The sequence below is a fragment of the Gavialis gangeticus genome, unplaced genomic scaffold (genome assembly GCF_001723915.1).
Source record: "Gavialis gangeticus isolate Ggan-Ray unplaced genomic scaffold, GavGan_comp1, whole genome shotgun sequence".
In the NCBI taxonomy this organism is placed as follows: Eukaryota; Metazoa; Chordata; order Crocodylia; family Gavialidae; genus Gavialis; species Gavialis gangeticus.
In genome coordinates, this window is record NW_017728994.1 from 47,902,484 (window position 1) to 47,926,935 (window position 24,452).

The 24,452-nt window shown below is 52.3% G+C and overlaps 2 protein-coding genes across 3 annotated transcripts in view; one reads left to right on the forward strand and one right to left on the reverse strand.

The window, feature by feature from the left end:
* LOC109287574 (metal transporter CNNM2) overlaps nucleotides 1–150 on the forward strand; it is a 100,505-nt gene extending 100,355 nt beyond the window's left edge. Inside the window, exon 10 of the mRNA XM_019502747.1 lies at nucleotides 140–150. The gene's annotated coding sequence lies outside the window, so the exon portion shown is untranslated. The remainder of the gene's footprint in view (nucleotides 1–139) is intronic.
* A 2,001-nt stretch (nucleotides 151–2,151) lies between these two features.
* Nucleotides 2,152–24,452, reverse strand: part of NT5C2 (5'-nucleotidase, cytosolic II) — a 74,025-nt gene continuing 51,724 nt past the window's right edge. For both annotated transcript variants that reach the window (XM_019502750.1, XM_019502749.1), the window contains 15 exons: nucleotides 18,651–18,768; nucleotides 17,071–17,166; nucleotides 15,677–15,768; nucleotides 14,619–14,676; nucleotides 12,673–12,766; nucleotides 11,403–11,456; nucleotides 10,221–10,304; nucleotides 9,025–9,066; nucleotides 7,778–7,885; nucleotides 7,392–7,458; nucleotides 6,344–6,514; nucleotides 5,296–5,347; nucleotides 4,940–5,000; nucleotides 4,251–4,427; nucleotides 2,152–3,514 (listed from right to left, as the gene is read on the reverse strand). In XM_019502750.1, coding sequence (XP_019358295.1) covers nucleotides 3,269–3,514; nucleotides 4,251–4,427; nucleotides 4,940–5,000; nucleotides 5,296–5,347; nucleotides 6,344–6,514; nucleotides 7,392–7,458; nucleotides 7,778–7,885; nucleotides 9,025–9,066; nucleotides 10,221–10,304; nucleotides 11,403–11,456; nucleotides 12,673–12,766; nucleotides 14,619–14,676; nucleotides 15,677–15,768; nucleotides 17,071–17,166; nucleotides 18,651–18,768 — 1,520 coding nt within the window. In that variant the 3' untranslated portion in view covers nucleotides 2,152–3,268. The remainder of the gene's footprint in view (nucleotides 3,515–4,250; nucleotides 4,428–4,939; nucleotides 5,001–5,295; nucleotides 5,348–6,343; nucleotides 6,515–7,391; nucleotides 7,459–7,777; nucleotides 7,886–9,024; nucleotides 9,067–10,220; nucleotides 10,305–11,402; nucleotides 11,457–12,672; nucleotides 12,767–14,618; nucleotides 14,677–15,676; nucleotides 15,769–17,070; nucleotides 17,167–18,650; nucleotides 18,769–24,452) is intronic.

The following is a 24,452-nucleotide window of genomic DNA, read 5'->3' on the forward strand; positions in this document are numbered from 1 at the left end:
CCCCCCCCCCCCCCCCCCCCGAACGAGGGTGAAGTGGGGGGGAATCCAGGGGCACTGCTGGGCTTCAGGTCAGTGCAGCATGACCCTGGAGGAAGCAAGGAGGAGCTGGGAGGGGGTGGGGATTGCCTCAGTGATGGAGAGTAGGGAAGGGTGGGGGTGGTTCTGTGAAGGGAAGGGGTGTGTGTCTGCGTGTGCATGCATCTGTGCACACATCTGTGCATCTGTGTCTGTATCTGTGTGCATGGATTTCTGTGTGCGTGCATGCATGCGTCTGTTCATGGCAGCTAGAGTGTATTTGGCGCTTGTGTCCACGTGCAGCGAATGTAGAGCGTGCACTTGTCTGCATGTGTGTCTATGTATGCGTGTGTGCATCCATGTGTCTGTGTTTGTGCAAGTGTGTCCATGCATGCATCTGTGGTCATGGCAGGGAAAGTGTGTTTGTCTCTGTGTGTCCATGTGCAGCGTAGAGTGCACACCTGTCTGCATGCGTGTCTGTACATTTGTGTGTCTGTGCATATGTGTGTGTCTGTGTTCATGGCAGGTAGAGTGTATTTGGCTCTGTGTCCATGTGCAGAGCATGTAGAGTGCATGGTTGTGTGTGTGTGTGTGTGTGTGTGTGTGTGTGTGTGTACGTGTCTTTGCATGTGTGTCTGCATGCATGCCTGCATCTGTGTTCATGGCAGGGTAAGTGTGTTTGGCTCTGTGTCCATGTGCAGAGTGAGTTGAGCACGCACCCTTCTGCATGCGTGTATCTGTGTGTATGTGTCTGCATGCCTGTGTGAATGTGTTCATGGCAGGAGGGTGTGTTTGTCTGTGTGTCCAAGTGCAGAGAGGGAGCAGAGTGTGCACGTCTGCGTGCATGTCTGTGTGCATGTGTCTGCTCATGGCAGGGAGAGGAAGTTTGTGTCTATGTGTCCATGTGCAGGGAGTGAGTGATGCCCCTCTGTGTGCACACCTGTGTGTGTGACTGGCCATAGGTAGCAGGGAGCCGAGGCTGCATGTATTACCTCCCCCTGCCCCCCAGCAGCAGAAGGGGAAGGGGTCCCTCCATCCCCCTGCCACCACCCCCCATAGCCCAGCTCTTGTGGTGCAGGCGGCCTCCCATGTTGCGCTTCCCCAGGGTGCCAGTACATGTTAATCTGCCTGGGAGGGGGGTGGAGCAGGGCTGGAGCCGGAGCGATTGGGGGGGGGCCGCACACAGCAGGACACAGAGCTCCATCCCCACCCCCCCCTCAGTCTTGACAGCCAATTTGCTAGTAAATATATAAAAGGGGGGTGTATACGTTGATATGGGGGGTTGTATTGATATAGTGGTGTGAGGGGCTGTGTGTGTGTACGTGCAGATGTGTGCACATGGTGAGAGAGAGCTGGCAGTGTGTGTCCAGCTGGCAGGCAGCCCAGGGAGGGGTGGCATTAGGGCAGGGCGTGGGGGCTGTGCCCTGCCCCAGCACCGGGATGCTGGGAGCGTCTGCCTCTTCAGAAGACTGAGGGCAGCAAATTGGGAGCAACTGGGCCTTAGTGCCGTGGGATGGGGCTCAGGGAGGCATGGGGGGATGGGCTGAGGACTGTTCCAGGAGGAGGCAGGGTGCCGTGCGGGCATGGACCCCCTCTTGGGCAAGGGCCGTCAAGGCTGCCCCCCTCCCTCCTGCTGGCCTTCCTCAAGGGCAGGTCCTGCGCCCGGCCCAGGAGCTCTGCTGTGCTCTGGCTTCTCTCCCCTGCTCCCCGCAAAGGGTGCGGCAGAGCTGCCCCAGTGCCAGGCGTCCTCAGGCCAGGCCTCCAGCCCAGACCCACCTTGCGCGGCTGCCGAGGGGCTCCGTGAAGGGAACACACTTCGCCACCTCCTGTGCCCTGGATATGCTGCATTCACCTCCCACCACCCGTTCAAAACAGAGACCGCACGAGGCAGGAAAGAAAGATGCCGGACTCAACTGGGACGCATTGCCAGAGCACATCGGAGCCGCCTTCCTGCGCAGGGAGCTCCTACCAACTACAGGCCCCATCACAAGTGCTTGGCAGTGGTGGGGCAGCCCCTCCCCAACTTCGCCTGCCCTGCTGACACCCTCTGTCCTTAGGGACGTACCCCAGTGCCCACTTACTGTACCCGACCCTTCCCTCGGTGCCAGGCAACCAGACAAGGCGAGGACCCGCTCGTACTAGAAACATCATTTATTGACTCAGCGCCTGCCCTAGCAGCAGGACAAGCCCTGCTGCTTTGTCTGTCAAGGAACCTTACAAGGGACGGGGCTGAAGACACTCGCGAGATTGGAACAAGGGGCTGATGGGGTAGAGCCGGGTGCTCTGCTCTGCTCCAGCCAGAGGACTGGCACCATCTGGAGGGCGACATGGTGCCGGGACAGGCGGGCTGCTGCGTCGTGCTGTTCCTGTGGCTGCGCGCATGCCATATGGCTTGGAGACAACAGCGTTTAAATGGGTTGGCTGGGCCCTTGCGGGCCGGCCAGCACCACCCGTTTCAGGGGACACCAGGTGAGGCCCCCAGACAGGAATTGAGCCTGCTCGCTGCCTTCCACTGCTCCTGCTTCTGTGCTGGAGGGAGGCGGCTGCAGCCACCGACGGCGCCCGGCCCTCTTGATGAAACGGCAGCCTGGCAGGCTGAGACTTGCAAGGTGCCGGGGACGGACAGAACAAGCCTTTGCCACCAGGTGGTGACAAAGATGCAGCAAACCCAGAATGTGCGACATTGTCTGCGTGGGAGGGCTGCAGCGCCAAGGCGGGAGGTGGCTGAGGAAGGCAGAACGTGGGGCCACATACAGGGGACACCCGCGCCGCGGGGACACGCAGCAGTGCACACCCGGGAGCTTTCCTGCACACGACGGCGGCTAGGACTGGCTGGTGCGGAGCTAGGGCAGAGGGGGCTGGGCAGGATCCTTTGCAAACCGTTCTGTCTGCTACTGGCCCCATGGCAGCCGGCCCCCGGCCTCCCCCCACGACCACCCCAACTCCCAAGTGTTCACAGGATGCTGCGCGGGTGAAAACCAGACGGGCGCGGCCCCAGGGGACTAAGAAGCCCTGGGGTGTAATGGGTGCAGCAGCTGGCGACACAGGCCAGCGGCATCCCGAACCGTCTGCACTCTTGGGCTGCGGGTCCCCGGCAGGCACCAGGAATTTGGCTCGAGTGTTCGGACAATTTCTGAAGGCGCCTGCGAAAGGATCGCATCCCCCCTGTCGCCCCAGAACCCACCATGGGAATCTGCTCCCCCTCCCTGCTACAGTCACGCTTTGTCTTCAGAGATGCTTCCGTTTGTCCTGCCTACTCCTCCTCCTCCTCCTCCTCTTCCTCCTCCTCGTCATCATCCTCATCATGGCAATGTGTGATTTCCTGTGGGGTCTGGGGGAAGAGGTTGGGCGGCTTGATCTCGCTGATGGAGCGGGTCAGCTGGTGCCGCTTGTAGTCGGAATCCTTGAAGTCCACCGAGGTGCGGTTGCGGGTGGCCATGGGCGACTCCTTCTCGTTGATGTCCACATGCGTGTGCTCCACCGTCGACTCGTGCGGCATCTGCGCAAACACAAGGCAGAGGAGGGGCTGTCCCACAGGCAGAGCTGCTCAGGACTGCAGGCGCTTGCAGGAAACCGTTGACAAATACGCAGGCTCGCACTTGATCCCACACAGGCCAGCAGGCTGGGTGTGGGGCATTATAGAGGTAACAGGAGAAACGTGAAGGGCCTTTGGGCTGGAGGAGCAAATCCCCGGAGCAAGGATGTGCTGCAGCAGGCCTCACTCTGCTCTCAGGCACTGCCTCTTCTGGGGCAGCAGGGATGCTCTTGGCACCCAGGACAAATCAGGCCTGTGCCAATAACGTAAGGACAGGGCAGATGCCAGCCCAAAATGGAGATGACGCCCTTGGCTAGGTCTCCTCCCTGCAAGGTAGCGCAGCCCCAGCTCTGCGCTGCTCTAAACACAAGTCTCAAGGCCCTAAAATCCCTTTTGCTCTGCACCACTATCTTCCTGCCCTGCATCCTCCCCTGCCCACCCAACAGCCCCGACTGCAGTCTGGCAGGGGCTGTGAACACTGTCCTGAGTGGCCAGTGGGGTATCATCTGCTCCCAAGGTGACATCACCTCCACAGGGAACTCCAGCCCTGAGCTGCCCCAGGAGACTGGAGCGCAGGCTCTGCGCTGCACACAAGCGCTGATGTCCTCGAGGCCTTCCCAGCACCTGTCCCTGCCAGCGCCGCCCACCAGGCACTTGCCTGCCAGGCTCGCTGCTTTTTTCTCCATGGGCTACAACTCACCAGCACATGGGCGGCTCTGAAGAGGTAGCTGAACGGGTAGTAGAGGAGGTTGATGAAAGACGCCGCGTAGAGGTCTGCGTAACGCATCACCTGGCTGGCAAAGAGCGTCTGGCGCGAACCGCTGCGGAAGAGGCTTCCCATCATCCCGTAGCACATGTCCATGTCGTGGGTCACTTTCTGCAAGCAATGGGCAGATGGAAGGCGCAAGCTCAGCCGTGGGGGCAGAGTGGGCAGGAACTGGGATTGCCAAGGGGGAGTCTCAGAGCAGTGAGCACGTCACAGACCCCTGGGGCTCTAACATCTGGGCACTGGAGCCCGTGACCCTGCACTGGGCTGAGCTCTCATCTAACTGGGGCTCTGATGATCTGGACTGGGAGAGACGACTCCTCCCCACAGACGCTCCAGGGAGCAGCAAGGCTGAGCCACTGGCTGGCACCTCTGAGTCGGCACCGAATCCCTGCCAGGGCTGGAGCCAGGGCCAATGCCTAGAGCAAGCCAGATTCATAAGAGATGTACTAGCCCAATACCCAGGGACAAACTTCACGACAGAGCCTGTTGGGTTCCTGGCCAACAGCCTGCACGGGGCTGCAAAGCACTGCCCACTTTTTGGTGCCCTGCTCCAGAGCTGGGTCCCCGCAGGAAAGCCCTAGGGATCCTGTGGTGGGGGGAAGGTGTTTTGCAACTGATACCTTGATGCGTCTCTGGATGGAGCTGATGTCCGGGCGCTCATTGCTGCTGCTGTCCAAGTGCCTGGTTACCAGAGAAAGAGCAAACAGAAAGGTCTGAAAGGCCTGCCGCGCGGGGGGCAGCTGGGGCGGGGGCTCTGCAGGGATCTTGTTCAGAGATCAGAGCAGGATGGTCCTGTGGTCCGTGCACAGAACTGGGAGAACAGATGCCAGGGGCCAACCCCAGGCTCACTGCACGGCTGAGCAAGCCACAGCCGCGCTCTGCCTGGCTTCCCCTTGTGTCCTGGAGGGCTTGCCCAGCCCGGCCTTCGGGGCCTGTATGGGGGGAAGGGCTGGGGGATGAGGGCTTGCACACTCACTTGTACAACTCTGCCAGGAAGATGTCCAGGCTCTGCAGCTCTTCGAAAAGGGCTGGAGGATCCCAGAGAAGAAAATAGCCAAAAACCAGGTTAGCCAGTGAAGCCTAGAATCGCCGGGAGCCAAAGCATCAGCTCCTACTCACCCCACTGCCCCCCCAGGATGGGACTGACAGCTGCTCTGCCCGGTCCTAGCTGGGCCCTGGGTTTGCCCTCTGGGCTCGCTCCCTTTGGCTGGGGGCACGCACCAGGAGCCTCTGCCCAGGTAATGTCACGGATGGTGCAATAGCAGCAGGGCCAGGCCCATAGGGCTGAGCCTAGGCAAGGCTCCTGTCCTCTAAGCAGCCCCGAAGGAGCAGGAAGCAAAGGGAAGAGGCTGGAATCTGCTGCTGTGAGGACTGGGGGGAGCGGCATGTGAGGACACAGCTGCAGTGCACGCCCCTTGCATCCCATGACCCTTGTCCCCAGAAGCCAGGCCCTGGGAGAACGGGTTGTTGGCACAGCCCAGCGGTACCTGCTTCCATCTTGTTCTTCCCCCCGCCTGCCTCTGAGCACTTGCAACCCCACTGCTCTCCCACCCTCTCCCTCCCTGCTGCTGAGCACCACAGGTGCCTCGCAGCCCTTCAGGACAGCTGTGTGCAGTAAATCTGACCCTCCTGGCTACTGCCGCACGCCCCTCGCCCCAGAGACACGGCAGCAGGGCCCCTTCAGTGCCAGAAGAGGGCTGGGGCAGCTGAGATGGTGAGGTGGGGAAGAGAGCAGTGATCGGAGGGAGAGGGCAGCCCTCGTTTGTGCTGAACAGGCCTGATCTGCAGAGGGGATGCTGCTGTGTCAGGAGCTGCTTTCCTATCCAGCAGCAGCCGCTCAAGAGTCCCAGTGAGCCGTGGGCACCGCTGCAGAGATGCCCTGAGCTAGTCAGCAACAAGGCTGGGGCGCCTTGGGAGAGAAGCACGTGGCTCTGAAGCAATGCAGGTCCTCGAGCCCTGGGGTCTCTCTAGGGTAGGTCAGAGCCTGTCTGAGCACTGCATGTGCCAGGGCAAAAGCATCTTACCGCTCTTGTCAGTCCAGACGTGCAGCTCCTGGGCCAGCTCTGGGATCACTAGGAAGGTCCTCCAGCCCTGCCGCTTCTTGGACTTGAGTATGTCTCCAAAGATGTGGTCTCCGATGTACAGAATGTCTTTGCCCTTGGCGCCCAGCAGGTCACAGATTGTGTCGGAGGAACCTGAGAGGGAAGGAAAACAGGATGGGCCGGCAATTGTGATTGAGATTCCCCTTGTCCCTGGTGCTCCTGGCTCAGACATGTGCCTCTCGCTACAGCATCAGAGCACAAGCCTTGCTTGCAGATAACCAAGGCAACTGCTGGCAGACAAGCGCTGGCCCCCAGGAGCCATCTTTGTCCAGGGCACTCCCTTGTCAGGCCAGAAAGCAGGGCCAGGTTGGGGAGAGTGTCTCCCCCTGCAACCCTGCTCCAGGGCAGCACATCCAAGCTGCAGCGAACAGCCTCTTAAGTCCCAGAGCTGCTGTCCCACAACACAGGTCCCAGCTCAAGGGCCTGCCAGCACTACAGGGACCGAGCCTTGGTCAGTGTTTGGGTGGGCAGAGCTGGTCCCTGCCTTCCCCTGAACTGAATGAGCAGGTGCCATTGAAGGCAGCGTCTCCACTAGGCAAAAGATCAGTGCACTGCAGCAGCACAGTGTTGCTCCGATGGGCATGGCCTCCCCTGGCACAGCTGTGACGTGGCACAACCAGCGCCAGAAAGGCACAGCTCTGCCAGGCATCACGTGTCTCCATTAGGGGCATCTGCCGGCGGTCACATCACATAAGCCACTGCCCTGACTGCGGGAGGCCACGCGGTGCGAGAAAGGCACCTGTGCAGGCAAGTGGTGCACTCCCGTGTCTCTCAGAGTCTGAACTGAGGCTGCCAGGTTATGACCACAGGCAGGGGAGCTGGATCTCTGCTCAGGCTCCACACACGTGGCTGGGATGATGTAGTTGGAGCTGGTCCTGCTTTGAGCAGGGGTTGGACTACATGTGACCCCCGAGGTCCCTTCACACCCCCATTTTCTATGATTCTATAAAACGGGCCAGTCCTGCTTTACCTCCCGAGTAGACGATGCCGTGCTGCAAGGGGCCAGTGTATGTCCCGATCTTCAGCTTGCCGGTAACCTGTGCAGAACAGGGGGGAATCACTTGTTGGCCTTAAATGGCTTCTCTGTCCTACATCTGCCCTTCTAGGGGGCCAGGGGCAGCTTTCACCAGCCTGTCCTCAGCATGTGTTTCTCTTTCCTCAACACACAGGCTCAGTTCTGCCTGTTACCACCACATCGCGCTGTCAGTGGTGACGGGCACCATGTAGCACAGAGCCCAGCCTGGCCTCTGGTGAATTTTAGTGCTGAGCCCAGGCTGGAAAATGGGGTGCCTGAAGAAACCAGGTGAGAAGCTTCCATTCTCGTGATGTACAAGCCTTAGCCACTCCTGGACTTACCGTGTCCACTTGCCGCAATACCGTGCCCTCCCCAAAAAAGATGGGCTTCCGCGCATCCACCAGGATGAGGTCAAAGTAGGACTGCCACGGTCGGTGAGCATTCCCAGGCTGCGAAAGGGAGACACATGGAAACCATGAGCTGGATTCAGCCTCTGCTTCTCACTGACAACACGAGCGGTGGCACCGACTGCCCCTTTCACTCCCAGGGTCTGAGGGCAGTGAAGCGTTCGGGAATCACGGCCCTCACTGCAGAAATGCAGCCACCCCTTGGGGAGGGAGGACAAGTGGAATAGATTCCCGCTCATTAGATTCTCGTGATTTCAGCGCTTGACCTCATAAGCTCTCTCAAAGGCCGTGGGAAGCTGCCACGTAACAACTGCCCCTTATCAAACCATGGCTCAGAGGCACAAGCACTTGTGACCACTTTTCGATGCAATGTTTTGTTGACAGTGCCTAGGTTTTGGGTAAAGGGTCCCGATTGCACAAATCAGCCCCTGTGGGGTTCATCGACTTCACAGTACGGTGCAGAGGGTCTCTTGAGTCCAACCCTCTTCTAACTACGGAGCACAACTGGGGAGGGGCTACTGGAGCAGAGATGGGGACCGCTTGCTCCATGTCTTCTGGAGAGTTTAAGTTAACAGACTGATTTTCACGGGTGACGTATGCTCAGGCGCGCTGCTGACAGGCCCATAACAGTAAGTGAATGTGTGAAATGGCATCCGAGCTACACACTGCGCGGCGGATGAAATAATCAGTATGAACGTGTTGAGCAGGCAAAACAGGGAGCAAACTCTGGTAATTTATTTAACTAAAAAGTTTCAGGGCCAAAATCTGACTCCACTTACTCCAGCCTAATCAGGACTGACATGCCTGAAGTCAGTGGGGTCTCCCCGGTGTGATCAGAGTCTGACCCCAAGCCCCCTCTTTCCTTCCCTCTCCTGGAGGATGCCTCAGTAACCTAAAATCATGTCAAGATCCATACAAAACTGGCTGCAAAAACCCAGTGTTATTAGATTGTGGTGCTATTAATACAGCTCGCCTCTCTGAAACAGCTGACAGCATCCTCCTGGAGGCCGGATCCTGTTTGCTCTTGACCCCAGGCAAGGACCTAAGGAGCTGAACAGCAAGTTTGTTTGAACCTGCCAATCCCGTACAGTGCACGAACAAGGATGAGAGTCCTGTCCTGCTACACTGAACAAAGCAAGCACATGACTCGCTACCAAGTCTGCCCCCCCGCACTCGCATACCTTTGGTCCATGTGGAAAATCAAACAGGTAAGTCATAATTTTCTGAAAGAAATTAAAAAATGTTTACTAGATTTAAAGAGCCACCTAGTCATGTAGTTCATAAGAGCAAATGTCCCAGCCTTCGCCTTTCCAGGCTCCAGACTTTTCTTATTTCTGCAATTTGCTGATAGTAGTTTTCAGCATTAGATTTGGAGACGCAATGAACGAGTGAATAGTTTTTGCATCCGTTGGTGTTAACACGGCCATTTTTTACAGTCAAAGAACAGACTTGCCATGGGAATCTGCACATACTTTGGATATATTTTATAGACCTTTAAAAGATCTTTCATCATTTTCCTGTGCACAATAACATTGTGGCTTCGCACATGTACTAGGGCTATGAAAGCTGCCTCATTCCACTGGGAAGTCATAATTCCCAGGTTCTCTCTGACAAGAGGAAGCATTCATTGCTACCCCCTGGCATGGATTGTTCAAAAGATATTGAAGCTTAACTCAGTCCACGGTTCAGGACGGCCTATTGCTACAAGCACCTCAGAACAATCGTGTTATGGAAATACATGTAGGGACCTACCGACGTTGCGGCAATACAAAGGGTTTTTCACGGCCTGCTCGCAGTGCGCAGAGCTGATTTCAGGGGAATTTCGCAGCAGCTGATTAGTGGTGGGGCCCTGGTGATTGGTGGAGGGCACCTTCACTCAGTCTACATCACTACTGGGCTTTTTTTGCCCCACCCCTTGCCGCTGATTTGCAGAGGGCGCCTTCCCTCGGCCTACGTGTCTACTGCCTTTTTCTTTTCCTTTGGTTAATGTTGTGGGAAGTGCTGGTCAATGCCAAAATTCCCAGTGGCTGCAGCAATTGTGGACAACACTGTTTTTCATGAAATCTGCAAAACCATGATTTTGGTAGGTCCCTAAATATATGCATTTCAGAGGGCTTGGGGGTATAAAACCAACAACACCCTGCATTTACCAAGAGTTGTTCACCTGCAGAGGAACAGAGGTGACTGACTGGCCCTCAGTGACCCAGTGGCAGCGCCAGGGACAAAGCCCGAGAGAGTTACAGGCCTGGTCCTCTGCTTTAACCATTAAAGGGCTCTCCGCCACGCTAGGGCATGCCCAGGGCACACTCAGAACAGAGTCACGCTGAGCTCCCCAGCACACCCCAGCCCTGCCACACTGAGCTCCAGCTGCACTTACGTCTGTGTATTTGTAGTCACTGTTGGTGGCGAGAAACACCTTCCCGACTTCGTTCATGCGGCTCAGCAGCAAAGGCAGCTTTGCCTGCAATGTCACATGGGGGAGACGGGGATGTCAGGAGAACCAGAGCACGGTGATCAGCACACACACACACGTTACAATAAACCCTCCTTGCCTGCAGCCCCCCCTCAGGAGCACAGCCAGTGGGAGAGAATCTGCTGAGAACCAGTCAAACCAGCCCACAGGAGCCAGCAGGACCCTGTGCTCCCCTGTGAGGATGTGGACCAGGTCCCTGGAGTCTGGGCAGAGCACGTACCAAAATGGGCCCCTGAGTAGGCCAAGTTTGAGTGCTTCAACCCCAGATTAGGGAAGGGGATAAACCAGACCTCAGAATTACAGACTGCTGCAGCCTGGAGCCATTGCAAATCCCAACTCAGCCACTGTAAGAAGGACTGATCATGATCTAAAGCAGTCTGCAGGTAGGGGCAGAGGCCTGGCTCCCCACAGCAGGCCTGGGCCATGCACCAACTAGCTGATATCAGCAGTTGAAAACGAATGATGTCCTAGAGGTTCATAGGGCATAGGCCTAGCTCCAGAATGCTGCTTGCTGCTGGCCCGTGCCATAGACAATGGCAACTGCGCTGCGGGAGGGAGGCTGCAGTCTCAGCTTCCCCAGGCCAGCCACTGCACTGAGCATGCAACTGGGGGGACAGGGCCTTGGCACAACACAGCTGTCCTACTTCTCCTCTGGAGCTGTGGCTTGCAGAGCTCCATCGTAGAGTGACTGGTTGGGTAACAAGAGTCCCCGTCCCCACCAGGGCCTCGCTGCACCGTCACTTCTGTCATGAGATACATCTGGGAGGGTTTAGTCAGCGATGATCCAGGCATTTTGAGCAGGGGGCTGAACTAGATGCCCAATTGAGGTCTCTTCCAACCCTGCTTTCCCACGATCCTCCTCTGGCTTTTACAGTCTGCTCAAGAGCTGTTTGCAGCAACAGTGCGTGGACTGCTGAACTGAGACGAAGACTGAGTCTGACCTCTGCTTACTCCAAGAGAAACCACAGTGATACCCATCTTCTTCCTCAGCAATACCAATCAACAGGTTTATCTTTCCCCTCCATTTCCTGCCTATATTCTCATGAGAGCACATCATGTGGCACCGTAAGTGAACCCCACACTTACATCTTTCACCACATACTTCTCCAGATTCTCGAGCGTCTTTTCCTTGAGGGAGCCCTGAAATGGAAACAACAGAACCCAGGTGAGGAAGGAAACTTCAAGGCCCATCCTGCCAAAATCCTGCAAAGGGACAACTTGGTGCTGAATCTGAACCAGGGAGTCAAAGGGCAAGAGGCTAGGGAAGTTCTCCGAGCCATCCAGCCCCTTGCTATGGTGGGATGAGCTTACGTACAGGGGAATATTTCACTGTAACAGCACTGTGGTCCTTTCAGGAAGGAATGTAATCAAAGCAGAAGAGAAAGGGGATGCACCGTACTAATAAGAGGCCAGACCAGCTGTCCCCGACACATCATTAAAGGGCAAAAGGCCAGCACATAATCCGCCTGGTCAATTGTGCAAAAGTGCCATGAAAAGAAAAGCATCTTGCAGAAATTAGATGCTTCCCTAAAGCATAAAATGCGATCAAATCCCACAAAGTGACCCATGCTCCCAAGGGGATTTCTCTCAAGAAGGGACGCTAAAGGGACCTTTGGCTGGCATATTCATGGATGTTGAATATCACAAAACCCAGCTAGTGTTACGTCTGTGTGCCTGTGTGTGCTCTGCAGCAAGCAGAGGAGCCAGCTTATCAGCTTCTTCAGCTGGTACAAACGGCTTGCGGACCACACAAAGCTGTTAATATTCTGGAGTCCATTTACAATCAACCCAATGTTGCAAAAATTCAAAGTCTGAGCCAGGGGTGCTCAAGCCCCAGCCCATGGGCTACATATCTACCTTCTGACATCATGTCATCTGGCCTGTAGCCCTGCACGGGAGGCCGGTCGGGGGTGGTACAGGGCCCTCAGAGCCAGGTCTTCACACGCGGGACCAGGCAGGGGTGGTGTGGCCCCCAATCCCAGCAGGCAGGTGGCGTGGGGCCCCGGGACTCGATCCTGCTGCGTGGGTTTGGATCCAGTCCAATGCCCCTCATCTGGCCTGTGGGACCAAAATGCTGAGCACCCTTGGTCTGTACCATCTATGTAACATATTAAATGCACACATGGCTGAGGAGCATGTGGGGTGACACTAGTTAAATGTAGGTGAGGACAGTGATGTCTGTGCACAGCAGACAGGGATCAGGAATCAAAAGGGAGGGAGCCTTCTGCATAAGTATCTGCAGTTTAGTGTTTGCTCGCTAGATGGCAAGGCAGCTTTCCTTTCCAGGGACAGGCTCACACCGATCACTTCCATATCAAGGGTCTGGTTCAGTGCACAGCTAAGGAGTGCCAATCACCTTGTAATGAACCCAGTCCACAGCATCTCGGACATCCTGGAACATGCTCCGGAAGGACATAAAGAGGTCGCCATCTTTAAACCCTGTTTCACAGCTATGGGGAGACAGAACAGAGATCAGCCGTGTCACAAGGAGACCAGCAGCCAGAAGACGTGTGCATGGGTCACAGGACCTATGTGACTAAGGAGGGAACCCCGAGAGACCAAACAGTTCACAGGCTTGTGTTTCTGGCTGGTGGTAACTGCTTCCTATTGTCTCCATACAGGACAAATGCTGCCAGCAGCAGCCCATGCAGCCTGCCTGGCATATTCAGCAGCACGAGACATGTTTGCTACCTGAACACGGTTCTCATTTAGCCCGTTAGGATGCATGCTCCCACTGGGCCACAGAGCAGTACTGGTGCTTCAGGTCCTTGCACCTGGGATTTTACTCTGTCCCTCTCAATCTTACCAGAATACTGGAAAATAACTAGAAATGTGGAACGATTTCTTTGAGGCTGAAACGCTGGGGTTACACAGGTCATTCAAGCAATGAATGAAAATGGAGGGTATAGAGATTTATGAAAAGCCAAAGACAGAGTGGTTGCTGCTATGTATGTGCTTTCACAACACCAGAAGAAGGAGATATTGCGTGGAAATGGAAATCAACACATTTAACCCTGAAAAAGGAAATACATCTGTCTTTCAAACACACCCGTCACTACGCAGCTCACGTCACCACCGCCAGATATCACTGAGGCCAAGAATTTAATTAGCAGCCTTCAAAAGGAATTATTTACTGGGGCTCGAAAACCCAATGCTTTGGGGCATGAGCTAGCCATTAATTTAGACAGATTAGGAAGCAACTTCTCCTATAGGTAAATGATACCATAATTAACCACAACAGGTTACAGGCTGTGTCTATGGGCCACTGGCCAGATCCAGAATGGCAATCCTAGTGTCCCTGAGCAAACTGCATGCATTCAATCTTAGTGAAACCTCACAGGTTGAATGACTGGAAAATTGTGTCCCACAAGTTGTCAGTGCAACCTTAGCTAGATTTGGAGTCTCAAAAAGCAAACTCCATTTTCTAAACTTAGACCTGTCTGAAAGCCCATGCACATAACCCCCTCTCACAAACATAAAAGAAAAAGCCATGCGTTTCAATATTACTCTTCTAAATCGAGCATGCTGCCAATGCAACAACACTCAGGAGAAAGCCCAGGGAAGGAAGTGCCTGTGTGCATACACAATGTAGGGAAACACTTCAAAATACTGTCTGGAAACAGAAAATCCAGAATTCTTGTACAAGTTTGGAAAATGGGTTCTTGAAAATTATTCAAGCAAGACTTCAACGCTTCAAGGAAACCTCTCACTGTGTCAAACCCATGGTAGGTATTTCACTTTTGACCAAGTGAGGTTTTTAACTCATGAAAACCGAAATCAAACTGGCTCTGGGCACAGAACTCTTGTCCGTTCAAATACAGCCTCAGCTAACAGGCTTTGAAAATGGACATGGCAGAGCTGGTGGGTAGGCTTGGTGCCTACAGTGACATGGTCTCAGATAACAAGTGTCCATGTCATCAAGACAACAGATTTGGCATTATTGTTGGAGTCTTAACAGAGACACCAAGGATGGTGGCGAAGTACAAACTAACCAGTCCCTCCCTCTATACTTAGCAGAGCTGGAGCAACCCATACAGTACACAGGTGCACAGCACGAAGGAAAAGACACACTGCCAGTGACTTGAGATTTTAATTTGGCTTTCTCTTCAGCACTGACTTCACCAAACATAAACAGTTAAAAAGGCTTGATCTTATGTCTGCTGAAGGCAGTCGATAGACTGCTCTTGGCCCTAACAGAGATTAGTTCAGAACTTGACAGAGCTGCTCCATTGTATTTGATATTTTACAAATGCAGATGTTATTAAAAACTGTTAGCTGTATGAACTCCGAGAGCATACATACCTCGTATACCTGTCACAATTAGTAAAGAAATCTATTAGGCAAGCCAACAGGTAGGTCTCTGCAAAGAAACAAAACAGAATTAATCCAAGGATGAAACCAACAGTTAAAATAATCCTGGGGTGCACAGCTGGAAAAAGAGATGTTCATGTAACTAAATCCAAAAAGCATTAACAGGTGTCATCATGAGTGGCAAAATCTCATAAGGTTCAACGAAGACAAGTGCAAAGTCATGCAGTTAGGACGGAGCAATCCCTGCACCGGGGCAGGCTGGGGGTGACGGGCTGGGCAGCAGCTCTGCAGAAAAGGACCTGGGGTGACAGGGGACAAGAAGCTGAACAGAACCCAGCAGTGTGCCCTTGTGCCAAGAAGGCTACCGGCATCCTGGGCTGCATCGGTAGGAGCATTGCTAGCAGATGGAGGGCAGTGATTCTTCCCTCTGTTCAGCACTGGGGAGGCCACATCTGGAGTCCTGTGTTCAGTTGTGCGGCCCCCTACTGCAGAAAGGATGTGGACACGTTGGAGAGAGTCCTGTGGAGGGTGATGAAAATGGTTGTGGGGCTGGGGGACAGGACTGGTGAGGTGAGGCTGAGGGAACTGGGCTGATTTAGTCTGGAGAAGAGAAGTCCGAGGGGGATTCAATAGCAGCCTTCACCTCCCTGCCGGGGGGCTGCAAAGAGGATGGAGCTGGGCTGTCCTCAGTGGGGGCAGATGGCAGGACAAGGAGCAATGGGCTCAGGCTGCAGCAAGGGAAGTTGAGGTTGGATATTAGAAAGAACTTTCTCACTAGGAGGGTGGTGAAGCACTGAACCAGGCTCCCCAGAGAAGTGGTGGAGTCTCCATCCTTGGAGGTGTTTAAGACCCAGGTGGACAAGGCCCTGCTTGGGATGATGTAATTGGGGCTGCCCCTGCTTGGAGCAGGGGGTTGGACTGGATGTGACCTCCTGAGTTCCCTTCACACCCTCACTGTCTGTGATTCTATGATCATGCTGCCAAGCAAATCACTGGCAAAACTCCCACTACTGCAGGATCTGGCCTTCTGCCCCCTGACTAGGACTCACCTGGTAGATTGAACAGTGTGTTCAGAATGTGGAACCGCTCCGTGTCGTCTCTCTGAATGAACTTGTTTGGGTAATGCTCCCGAGTTTCTGGCCTGAAAGCAAATAAAGCAGCAAAGGAAGAAAATGAGTGAGGCCATGTGATGCTCTCCAGTTCTTCAGAAAAGGTCATCTCACTCAAGAGTCCATCAAGCCTTTGGCAATGTCTACTTTTACCATGCTGAGGGGAAGTTACCACTGTGTTGGTGATGAACTAGTAAGAATAGGATTCACTTCACACTCCCATAACCACACTGGCTCTGGCAGAGCTACAGGTACCAGCATCAATACTTAGTACATAAAATGAACAAGGTTGGAAGAGGAAATGAGAACAGCTTAACCCCAGAGCGGACAACTGTGTTCAAATCCACTGCACTTGCACTGATTGTTTCATCTCAGACTGAGTCAACACCCCCTCCCATTTTCATGCTTTTCTGAGCTTCCACATGTAGTTTTTATCTCTAGAGACAAGAGCTATTCTGTTGGAGGTTATAATGAGGCTCTCATCATTAAAAGGCAGAGTGGCAATGTTTAAAAAGTTCATTAAATACACTTTGTTCATTATGCAGCAGGGCCAGATTGTGGGCATGTTTACTCCTGTCCCATTCCCCGGAGTCCATGGAAACATCACCTATTTATTGTCTGGGAGTTTTCAGTGCTGTTCATCTTCCAAAGTTTCTGCTTCCTATTACACAGAATCACAGACAAAGAGGGCTGGAAGGGACCTCAGGAAGTCACAACTCGTCCAACCCCCTGCTCACAGCCCCGACTACATCATCCCAGCCAAGGCTTTGTCTACCTGGGTCTTAAACACCTCCAAGGATTTACTCAGACGCATTTTGTTCCTAGTGCTGTTGCTCCCTCTTTTCTTCTTAGACTTTCCACTCATGCAGGTAAGAAAATGCTAACAGACAAAGGGGGCTGCAGAAAATCACACTGGCCTTTTCCACACTGCTTTATCACCCTTTGAAAAGGCAAGCTCTGAAAATGTAGTTCCTATGCTAGTTTAAGTCCTTGACCTTTCTCAAGCTAAGATGAAGTGCATCATGTGATGCAGACTTCTGCCTGCTCCAGAGAGTGCTGACACAATTGCCCTATTTTAACTGATGGCAGGAAACTAAACCTACGCCAGCCCAGGTAAAAGGCCTCACGCATTATTTTGGAAACCTCCACCACACCTCCTTATCCAATTTCAACAGTCTACAAAACATGGATCTCTGGCAACTGTACTGACTTTTTTCCCGACAGACTATGAAATGTCTCTACATTAAGGACACCTGACATTTCGTAGATGTCAGCTGAATCCACCAAAATGCACATATTAAACCAGAAATAAGCTATCGGGTGCCAGCACTTACCCTCGCATGAAGTTAAACCCATGTGCGCACACCAGGAGGTTCCCGTAGGCATCGACTTTCAACAGGTTTCCGTACAGGGTGTCAAACACCAGGCCCCTGTCAAAAAGCAATTAAAGAGTGAAATCCAAAACACAGCACTGGCCAAACACCCCACGCTAACAGCAGACCTCTGAACATCAGCTCTGAAACCATTTGCTTGGGTGGAACCAAGTCTAGCGGGTCCTGTCCAAAGCCAAAACCAACACAGGGGATGCGATTGTGCGGACAGGTTTCTAATGCACCTTTTGTCTGGCTTCTGGGAACAAAAATGCATGGCCAGTGTAAAGAGATAACTGATCTGCCCTCTCTAGATTTCAGAACAGGATCATTTTACTCAGCAGAAAGCTTAGCTATGCCTTCCCCCAGGAAGTCATGCAGCTTTCGATGCGTTTGGCACTCACACCTGCATCAGCAGTTCACAGAGAACTCAGCTGGGCTGCAGTGGAACGCACACCACGTTGGAGGGATCTCTTCACCCTGCTCGTCTCTGGCACCATCTAGGAGAGTCAGGTGTGGCACGCGACAGCAGCAGAACGGCGGGCAGTTCACTGCTGTCAATTTGAGGGGCAAAACATGTACGCTGGCAAAGATGCACAACATTTGCTCTTGTTTATCTGGTCACTGGGCTTGGGAGAAAAATGCTGCCTTGCACAAGCATCCCTGCTTTCCCCTCCCCAGGATGAAGACAGTGAATTCACTGAATATGCTCACTGGAATTGTCCTGGCAGGTTCATTAAAGGTCACTGTTGTTAGGATACAGGAAGATGCAGCTCAGTGCCAACCAGGAGGGGACGAGGGAAGGAGGGATGTGGCGGGTGCAAAACCAGGCGGTCAATAGCAATGGTGCCGCTGCTGAGATTTCTGCCGAGAAGCCTCCATGGGAATCAGAAAAGTGAAACCCAGCCAAGGCCCAAGTGGGAACAACCTTAAAGGACCTGCTCCGTGTCAAACGAACTCCCATCCCTCTGCTACTACGGAACGGGGAGAAGCATAAGAATTAAAGCACTGAATTATTCTGCAGGCACCTTCTGTGCTGCATTCAGTTGGACAATGCAACTAGACTGATCCCACCTTCATTTAGGTTTCCAGCCAGTTCCCACTTTCTGGGTTTCTCCAGGTGAGCTGGTGCAAAGCCCACATGGAGAAACACTTTGTTTAAAAACTAAGTAATACTGTATGAAAAATTTGAGCAGGTTCACGTTCTGGAAAAATCCATTGTCCCTCAAACCTAGGCTTTGAGTGAGTGTTCACCCAGCTGTGTCCCTTCACTCTTCCTGCTCTCCATGGTTATTTTGGACCACATTCTCAGCCAGCCTCCTTCCCCGCACTTTCACTCTCTGTCGTCATGTCTGTACGTGTGTGCAAAACCCTGTACGAGGCAGGTCAGTCAGTGAAAATCATTCATTTACTCACCTGAGTTCTGTGCCCAACTGCAGGCCTAAAAGGTGCCCTCTGAACACTCAACCTTTCATGTTTATGATCTTTCAGAACAAATATTCAAAGCCTCAAGCAGACTGGGTCAGTATCTTTTAGTCATTTACCTGGTAGGGAATGCAGGATCATAGACAAAATTGAGCAGCTCATGAGGGTATCCAATGGAAACTAATCTTTCTACGGTCAGGTCAAATCCAAGAGATTCGTATTCAGGGGATTTATACACTGTACCAAGATGAGATTTCAGTTAGAAAATATAAAAATAGCCAGGGGGTTAAACAAGAAGACAGTTAAAAATAACTTTTCCATTCTCCCTCCTCCCTCTTCCACACCACCACACTCGGTTCCATCATCTTCCTTCTCTAGCTCAAGTTCTCTTGCTTAGGTGCTTACAGCGCTCCTGGAATTAGATCATGATATGCTAGCGGCCTTTTGTAGCGTGGAAATGCAGTTCAGGTTTCAGCAGGAGAATGCACCAGATGAAATATCAGTCAGGCCATGAGAGCTCGTTGCTTCAGACAAAAATTATTCCAGACACCATCTCTCCCCCTCCCTTGACTCCATGATACAAACACATACAAGTGGTGGTATGCCCACCACTGATCGCACCAGTGGTGGATGCTCTATCTGCTCACTTCACACCATTCCTGTTCTTCACCACACTGATACATGAGCCAATACAGTTTGGGAGCTGATGTGCAGGCGGCAGAGAGTCTGAATTTAATTTGCCGTAGTACTACTGCTACGAGCCTGGGTTCAATTCTGCAGGCTAATATTAGTGTCAGGAATCTAGCTAGGAGGAGTTTATATGTGCTGTGGGCTGTCCTGGCTGCCTTTGAAGGGTCAGCTGTCAGGTTAGCAGATAATATGTTAATAAAAAGGGATGGTACAGGAGAAACATGAGATGTTACCTTCTTATACCAAAACATTGTCCTTTATACAAGCCTATTACTCTGGTATTTCAGAGGATTCTGCTGATTCATGAAATACACCTTATTTCATTGCAGAGAAAACATATTTCTTGAGCAGATCTATTCTCATCAGGCCCATTTTCCCATTGCACTTTCAATGAACCAAACAATTCTCAGTTGAACAGAATCATTAAACAATCATTTACAATGGCTTCACTGTATTTCTCTGGACTAGACGTTTAAGTTTGTTCAATGGAAATTCTGTCTCAGGCTCTGGCCCTACGATCAAAATCAGGTCGTTTCCACTGCAGTCAGGAGGGAGATGTCAGTGGGCTCCACTGTATTAAGCATCTGGAGACTGCAGACATCTGCAAGTCGCACACATATAGGCCCAACTTAAACAGTAAACTCTGCAGAGCACAGATCTGTGTTTCTTATGGTGTGCCTAGCACATCTTTGGGAGTTAGAAAATAATACAATTAATAATAATGAATGTCATCTACAATCCCCAGAGAACTAGCACAGGCAAGAACATACACACAATTGTGGAAAAAGAGAAGCTAAGTCAGAGGGAGGGACACACCTAAGACAAAATAGAGGAGAAAGATGAAAAAGGAAAGGACCATGAAGGAAATCTAGGACATGAAGAAGGGGGGCTGCAGTGACAGGAGGGATCACACATGTTCTCCAAAGCATTGAAGTGACTGAGTTTTAAGGTGTGGGACTGTTATGTGGGGGGAAGAATGGGTTTGGTTTGGTTTTTTGCCAAGGCTTAACCTCACTTAGACACATGACAATTCACTGCAAGTGAGAACACGTTTTTAATACCAACACTCCTAGTGAAGAGCACTTAAAAGTAATACTGCGGTTATAAAAGCTTTTCATTATAATAATAGTAAAACAGGGAAAGTTACAAAGCTTTGGGGGCCTGGGGCTTTTGGAAACAAAAAGGCAGATGGACTTGTGGGTGGGAAGGAGAGGCAGAAATACTTCAGGTAAACGAGAGAAGCAGGATTGAGAAGGAAATCCTGGGAAGTGGACTGGCATTTAAGGAGCAAGAGGAGGCTGGCTATAAAATGTAGAGAGGGTCATGCAGGATCAGAGGCTGGGATGATGAAGCCCCTTAAGCAAGGACAGCTAACGTCAAACCGCTGCTGGGACTGGGCAAAAAATATACCTGCCGTTAGACAAATCCTCACAGTTTCTTATTTAAGCAGCCTGGCACAAAGACAGGCTGAAGGCACTCCTGCCAGCCACACTGATTTTGGATTGCTGCTGCCTTATCCCACCTCGGGAGCCCGGATAAATTCCCAAAGGGACTGCACCCGGAAAGCCCCGTTGAACTGTGCTGTTGCTACCATGGAGCTGGCGGTCTTGGAGGCCAAAGACCACTGTACTGAGCCCCACGAGCAGGCACAAGCCGTTCAAGATGGACAGAAGGCATTTCTCATCAACCCCAGGAGTCAATCGCTAGGAAAGCTTGGCTGCTGCTTGCACAATTTTTTCTTCTGAGTAACACCCGGGTTGGTCTAATGCTGTTTTCAGAGGAATGGAGCCTTGCATCACATGGCTTGCAACATACCTGCAAACTCAATCCCTCCCCACAACTGGCCGCCTCTCTCTTCTACCTACTCACCATTAAGGACTTCTTTTTAGTCTTTCAAACCTAAGAAAGCAGCTCAAAAGCCACCAAGAGAAAGGCTGTTGCACAGGACTATATGGGACTCTCATACTAGGACAACGTGGGGAACAAATCCAGTTCTCCGAGGTGGCAGCCCAGCCCAACGGCGAGCCCTGAAGATCTGAAAAATATACATCCTCACCTATAAAACCCTGCACCTCACCAGCCTCCTGGCTCCAGCTTTGCAGAAATGTAACCTGTTAGCTCATTCAGGTCAGTCTGTTCTGCCTGGATGTCACCACTAAAATAGGAGTCTCCCTGCTAATACACGACATCAACAGACGCTGGAAACCGGACTCCGGGAGGATGGAAATGGACTATAAACGTTGCTCTCCGGTTACCACGACATGGTCCAAGATAAACTTTCCTTTAATTAGACACAACTGAGAACAGAGTCAGAGCTCACCGGAACCCATGTCCCATTTCAACAACACGCCACACCGCGGTACGCAACATATTAATCAGGACAAGCTACGACCTACTGACATTTTCTTGCAAGCTGCACGAATGCTCATTTGGGTAACGTGAGCTTCCCAGCAAATGATCCATCTACTTGAGATAACCAATGTGAACAGACTCGTGGGGCTGCAGCGTCATTGCTGGAGAAGGCATCCACGCTGTGCATAGTGCTACCTACCTACATACACACATACAACTCAGTGCTGTACTCAAGGCTGATGCTTCTCTATAGCTCCCTCCGCTCACTCATCTGTGGAAGAATTCAGAAGTGAGGAGAGAGGGTGCTCTGATAATTAAAAAACTTTCTTGGGAACTCCTCCACAATCCTACACTGGGAGTACAGGTTGAGGCATGCTGTAGAGTGCTACGGGTGACCTGGATTTTGGAGACCTGCCATGCAGGGCCAGCTGTGCCATGAGCTTCTGCACAGCCCAAAGCACCCCCAAACCCCGACCACTGAAGGATGCACAGCCATCAAAGCACAAGTGCTTCATCCTCAGGATGCTTTTGCACAGTCTCTTGGCCCCCTGTGAACATCCTGTCAGTAAAATCTACGTACCTATTATAACTTATTTTAATTTCCTTCTTTAATTGAACCCCAGGCCTCTGCAAACATGCCAAGACCTCAACCCCAAAGGGACAAGTTGTTTTTAATAATCCATGTTCCAAAACAGAGAAAAGCATCTGTACGCAGTGCTCATGGATTTTGTAATGATGGATCTAAAGAAAACAACCAAAGCTTTGAAAACAGAAGCCAGCAGACAGCACTTTCAGCCTCCCCGTCACATTGTCACTTGTCACAGAATCCCATAATCGACTGTTTCAAAGCAAGACCACAGACGTGAGTGGTGCCAGCCCTATGTCCGTGATGAGTGGGGCTTCCTTATGCAGCACCTGTTGGAAGGGAAGCCAGTTTGGAATGAGTGGAACTCGAACAGTGTGGAGCGGCACCCTTGTGCACTTTCCGTCCGTTACCTTTGCTGCCAAGACACATTCGGTAGCAATTTTATAGGCTTCCTGAAAAGAAAAAAAAAATCGCTACAGAGGCTCCAGCATGTGCAAAATGCTGCTGCCAGGATTTTAACTCACATGAGGCAGGTGCAGATGCAGAGTGTCACTCCAGCCTGGAAGGAGTTACACTGGGCTCCCCTGTTAAAAAAAAAAAATCATACTGATTTTAAAACCGCCACAGCTCTGCACCATTTAGGGCTCGAGTGTTTGCTGGAGCTGCTGCCCTTGGGTGAGGTGGAAAGCAGGCCTGCTGGCTATTCCAAAACACTGCTTCAAACTGATTTACAGAGGAGACGCGTTTAGTAACCATGACTCATCCAGGCAAAATCCTACCCTCAAGTCCACAAAACATGCTCAAGCCAATCCAGGAATATTTTACTGGCATGATAAGCTGCACAACTGTTGCTCGAGAGATAGACCCTTCAGGTTTCTCTCAGAAATACGTACAGTCCGTTCAGGACGGGGCTTCACCTTGATCTGCGATTTCGTCGTTACTGCCCCTTCCTGATGTGGTGGCAGGTTACAATGTGGCCTGGTGCCCTGTCTCTCCTTTCAAGCACGCCATCCCTTTGGCACCCGCCAAGCTGCTGCACGCATCACCACGACAGAATAGCTCACTCAAGAACCGCTGTGGAGATCAGAGAAGAGCATTTTGCCCTAGATCTGGAAACTCCAGCAAGGACTTGGGATGTTGATTTGGCGTGACTCATGCATATCAAAACTTAATTCTTGCATTTCACACCCGCGTTTGCTGAGCAAAATTGAGCTTTTATGGTCAGGGCATTTTGTGATGTGCTGGTATGGGAAGTGCCACAGAACCATACAAGGCATGGTGCAGGACCGATTTGCAACTAGGCCTGGTACAGAGAATGAGACCGGTTCCGCATGTTACATGTATCTGCAAGGGCTAAGAAATGACTTCTAAAGAAGTTCACATACTGCTACACTGAAGGATTTGGATAGTGTTTCTAAGGTCCTTTATAGCAGTGCAGTCTGCACCTTTCATGGAATAATGTCAACAACTGTTTTGCAAACTGCACAGGTAAGAAAGTTTGGAGCATGTTTGGCTTGGCTGGTTTTTGAGAAAGCCCTTTCAGATCTGTACCTCAACAGCACTCCATCGGGCCACCTTCAGCTAATTCAGGCTTCAACAGAGGTGCCACACGGCTCCCACCATAGCCTGCCATCATCCATCACCACGAGCTGGCTGGAGATGATTCACTGTGTGGGAATGGAGGAAAATGCTCTCTCCCGTGCCAACACGTAGCTACCAAATCCATGCTGCTCTGTGACTGAAGTGTCACAAGAATTATTCATATTTGCAAATAATTCGTGTGTGATCACAAACTTCTGCTCCCAAAATCACCATACAGAGTTTGGTCTGGAAAAAGGGTTGGGCTGATGATGGCGATGACCAGTCACTGATTTCCTACACAGCAGAGACAGCTGCACGGAGGCAGAACCTTGTTTCTTGTGGAAGAAGCCAGAGGTTTCTTTGAGAGCCCAGATGCAGCCGCAGGAGCCTGAGCTTTCTGAGGTGGGCTGGGTCACCCTGTCCCATCCTTTCAGGCCTCTGAAGATCATTGTTTCCCTCATGAGCGCCACGTGCCCTCAGCGGCTGGGGGGGCACAGCGAGCTCCTGCAGGCGGTGGTGGCGCAGGCGCTGGCAGGAGCATGGCGGCAGCGAGCAGTGACCTCTGGCAGGCAGCCACAGCACTGTCAGTGGTGGGGGATGGTGAGTGCCGACCACCCACAGACGCTGCCGGAAGCGTCAGCAGCGTCCAGTGGTGATCACGGACCGCCCACAGATGCCACTGGTGGTGTTGGGGGGGGGTGGCAAGCGGCAA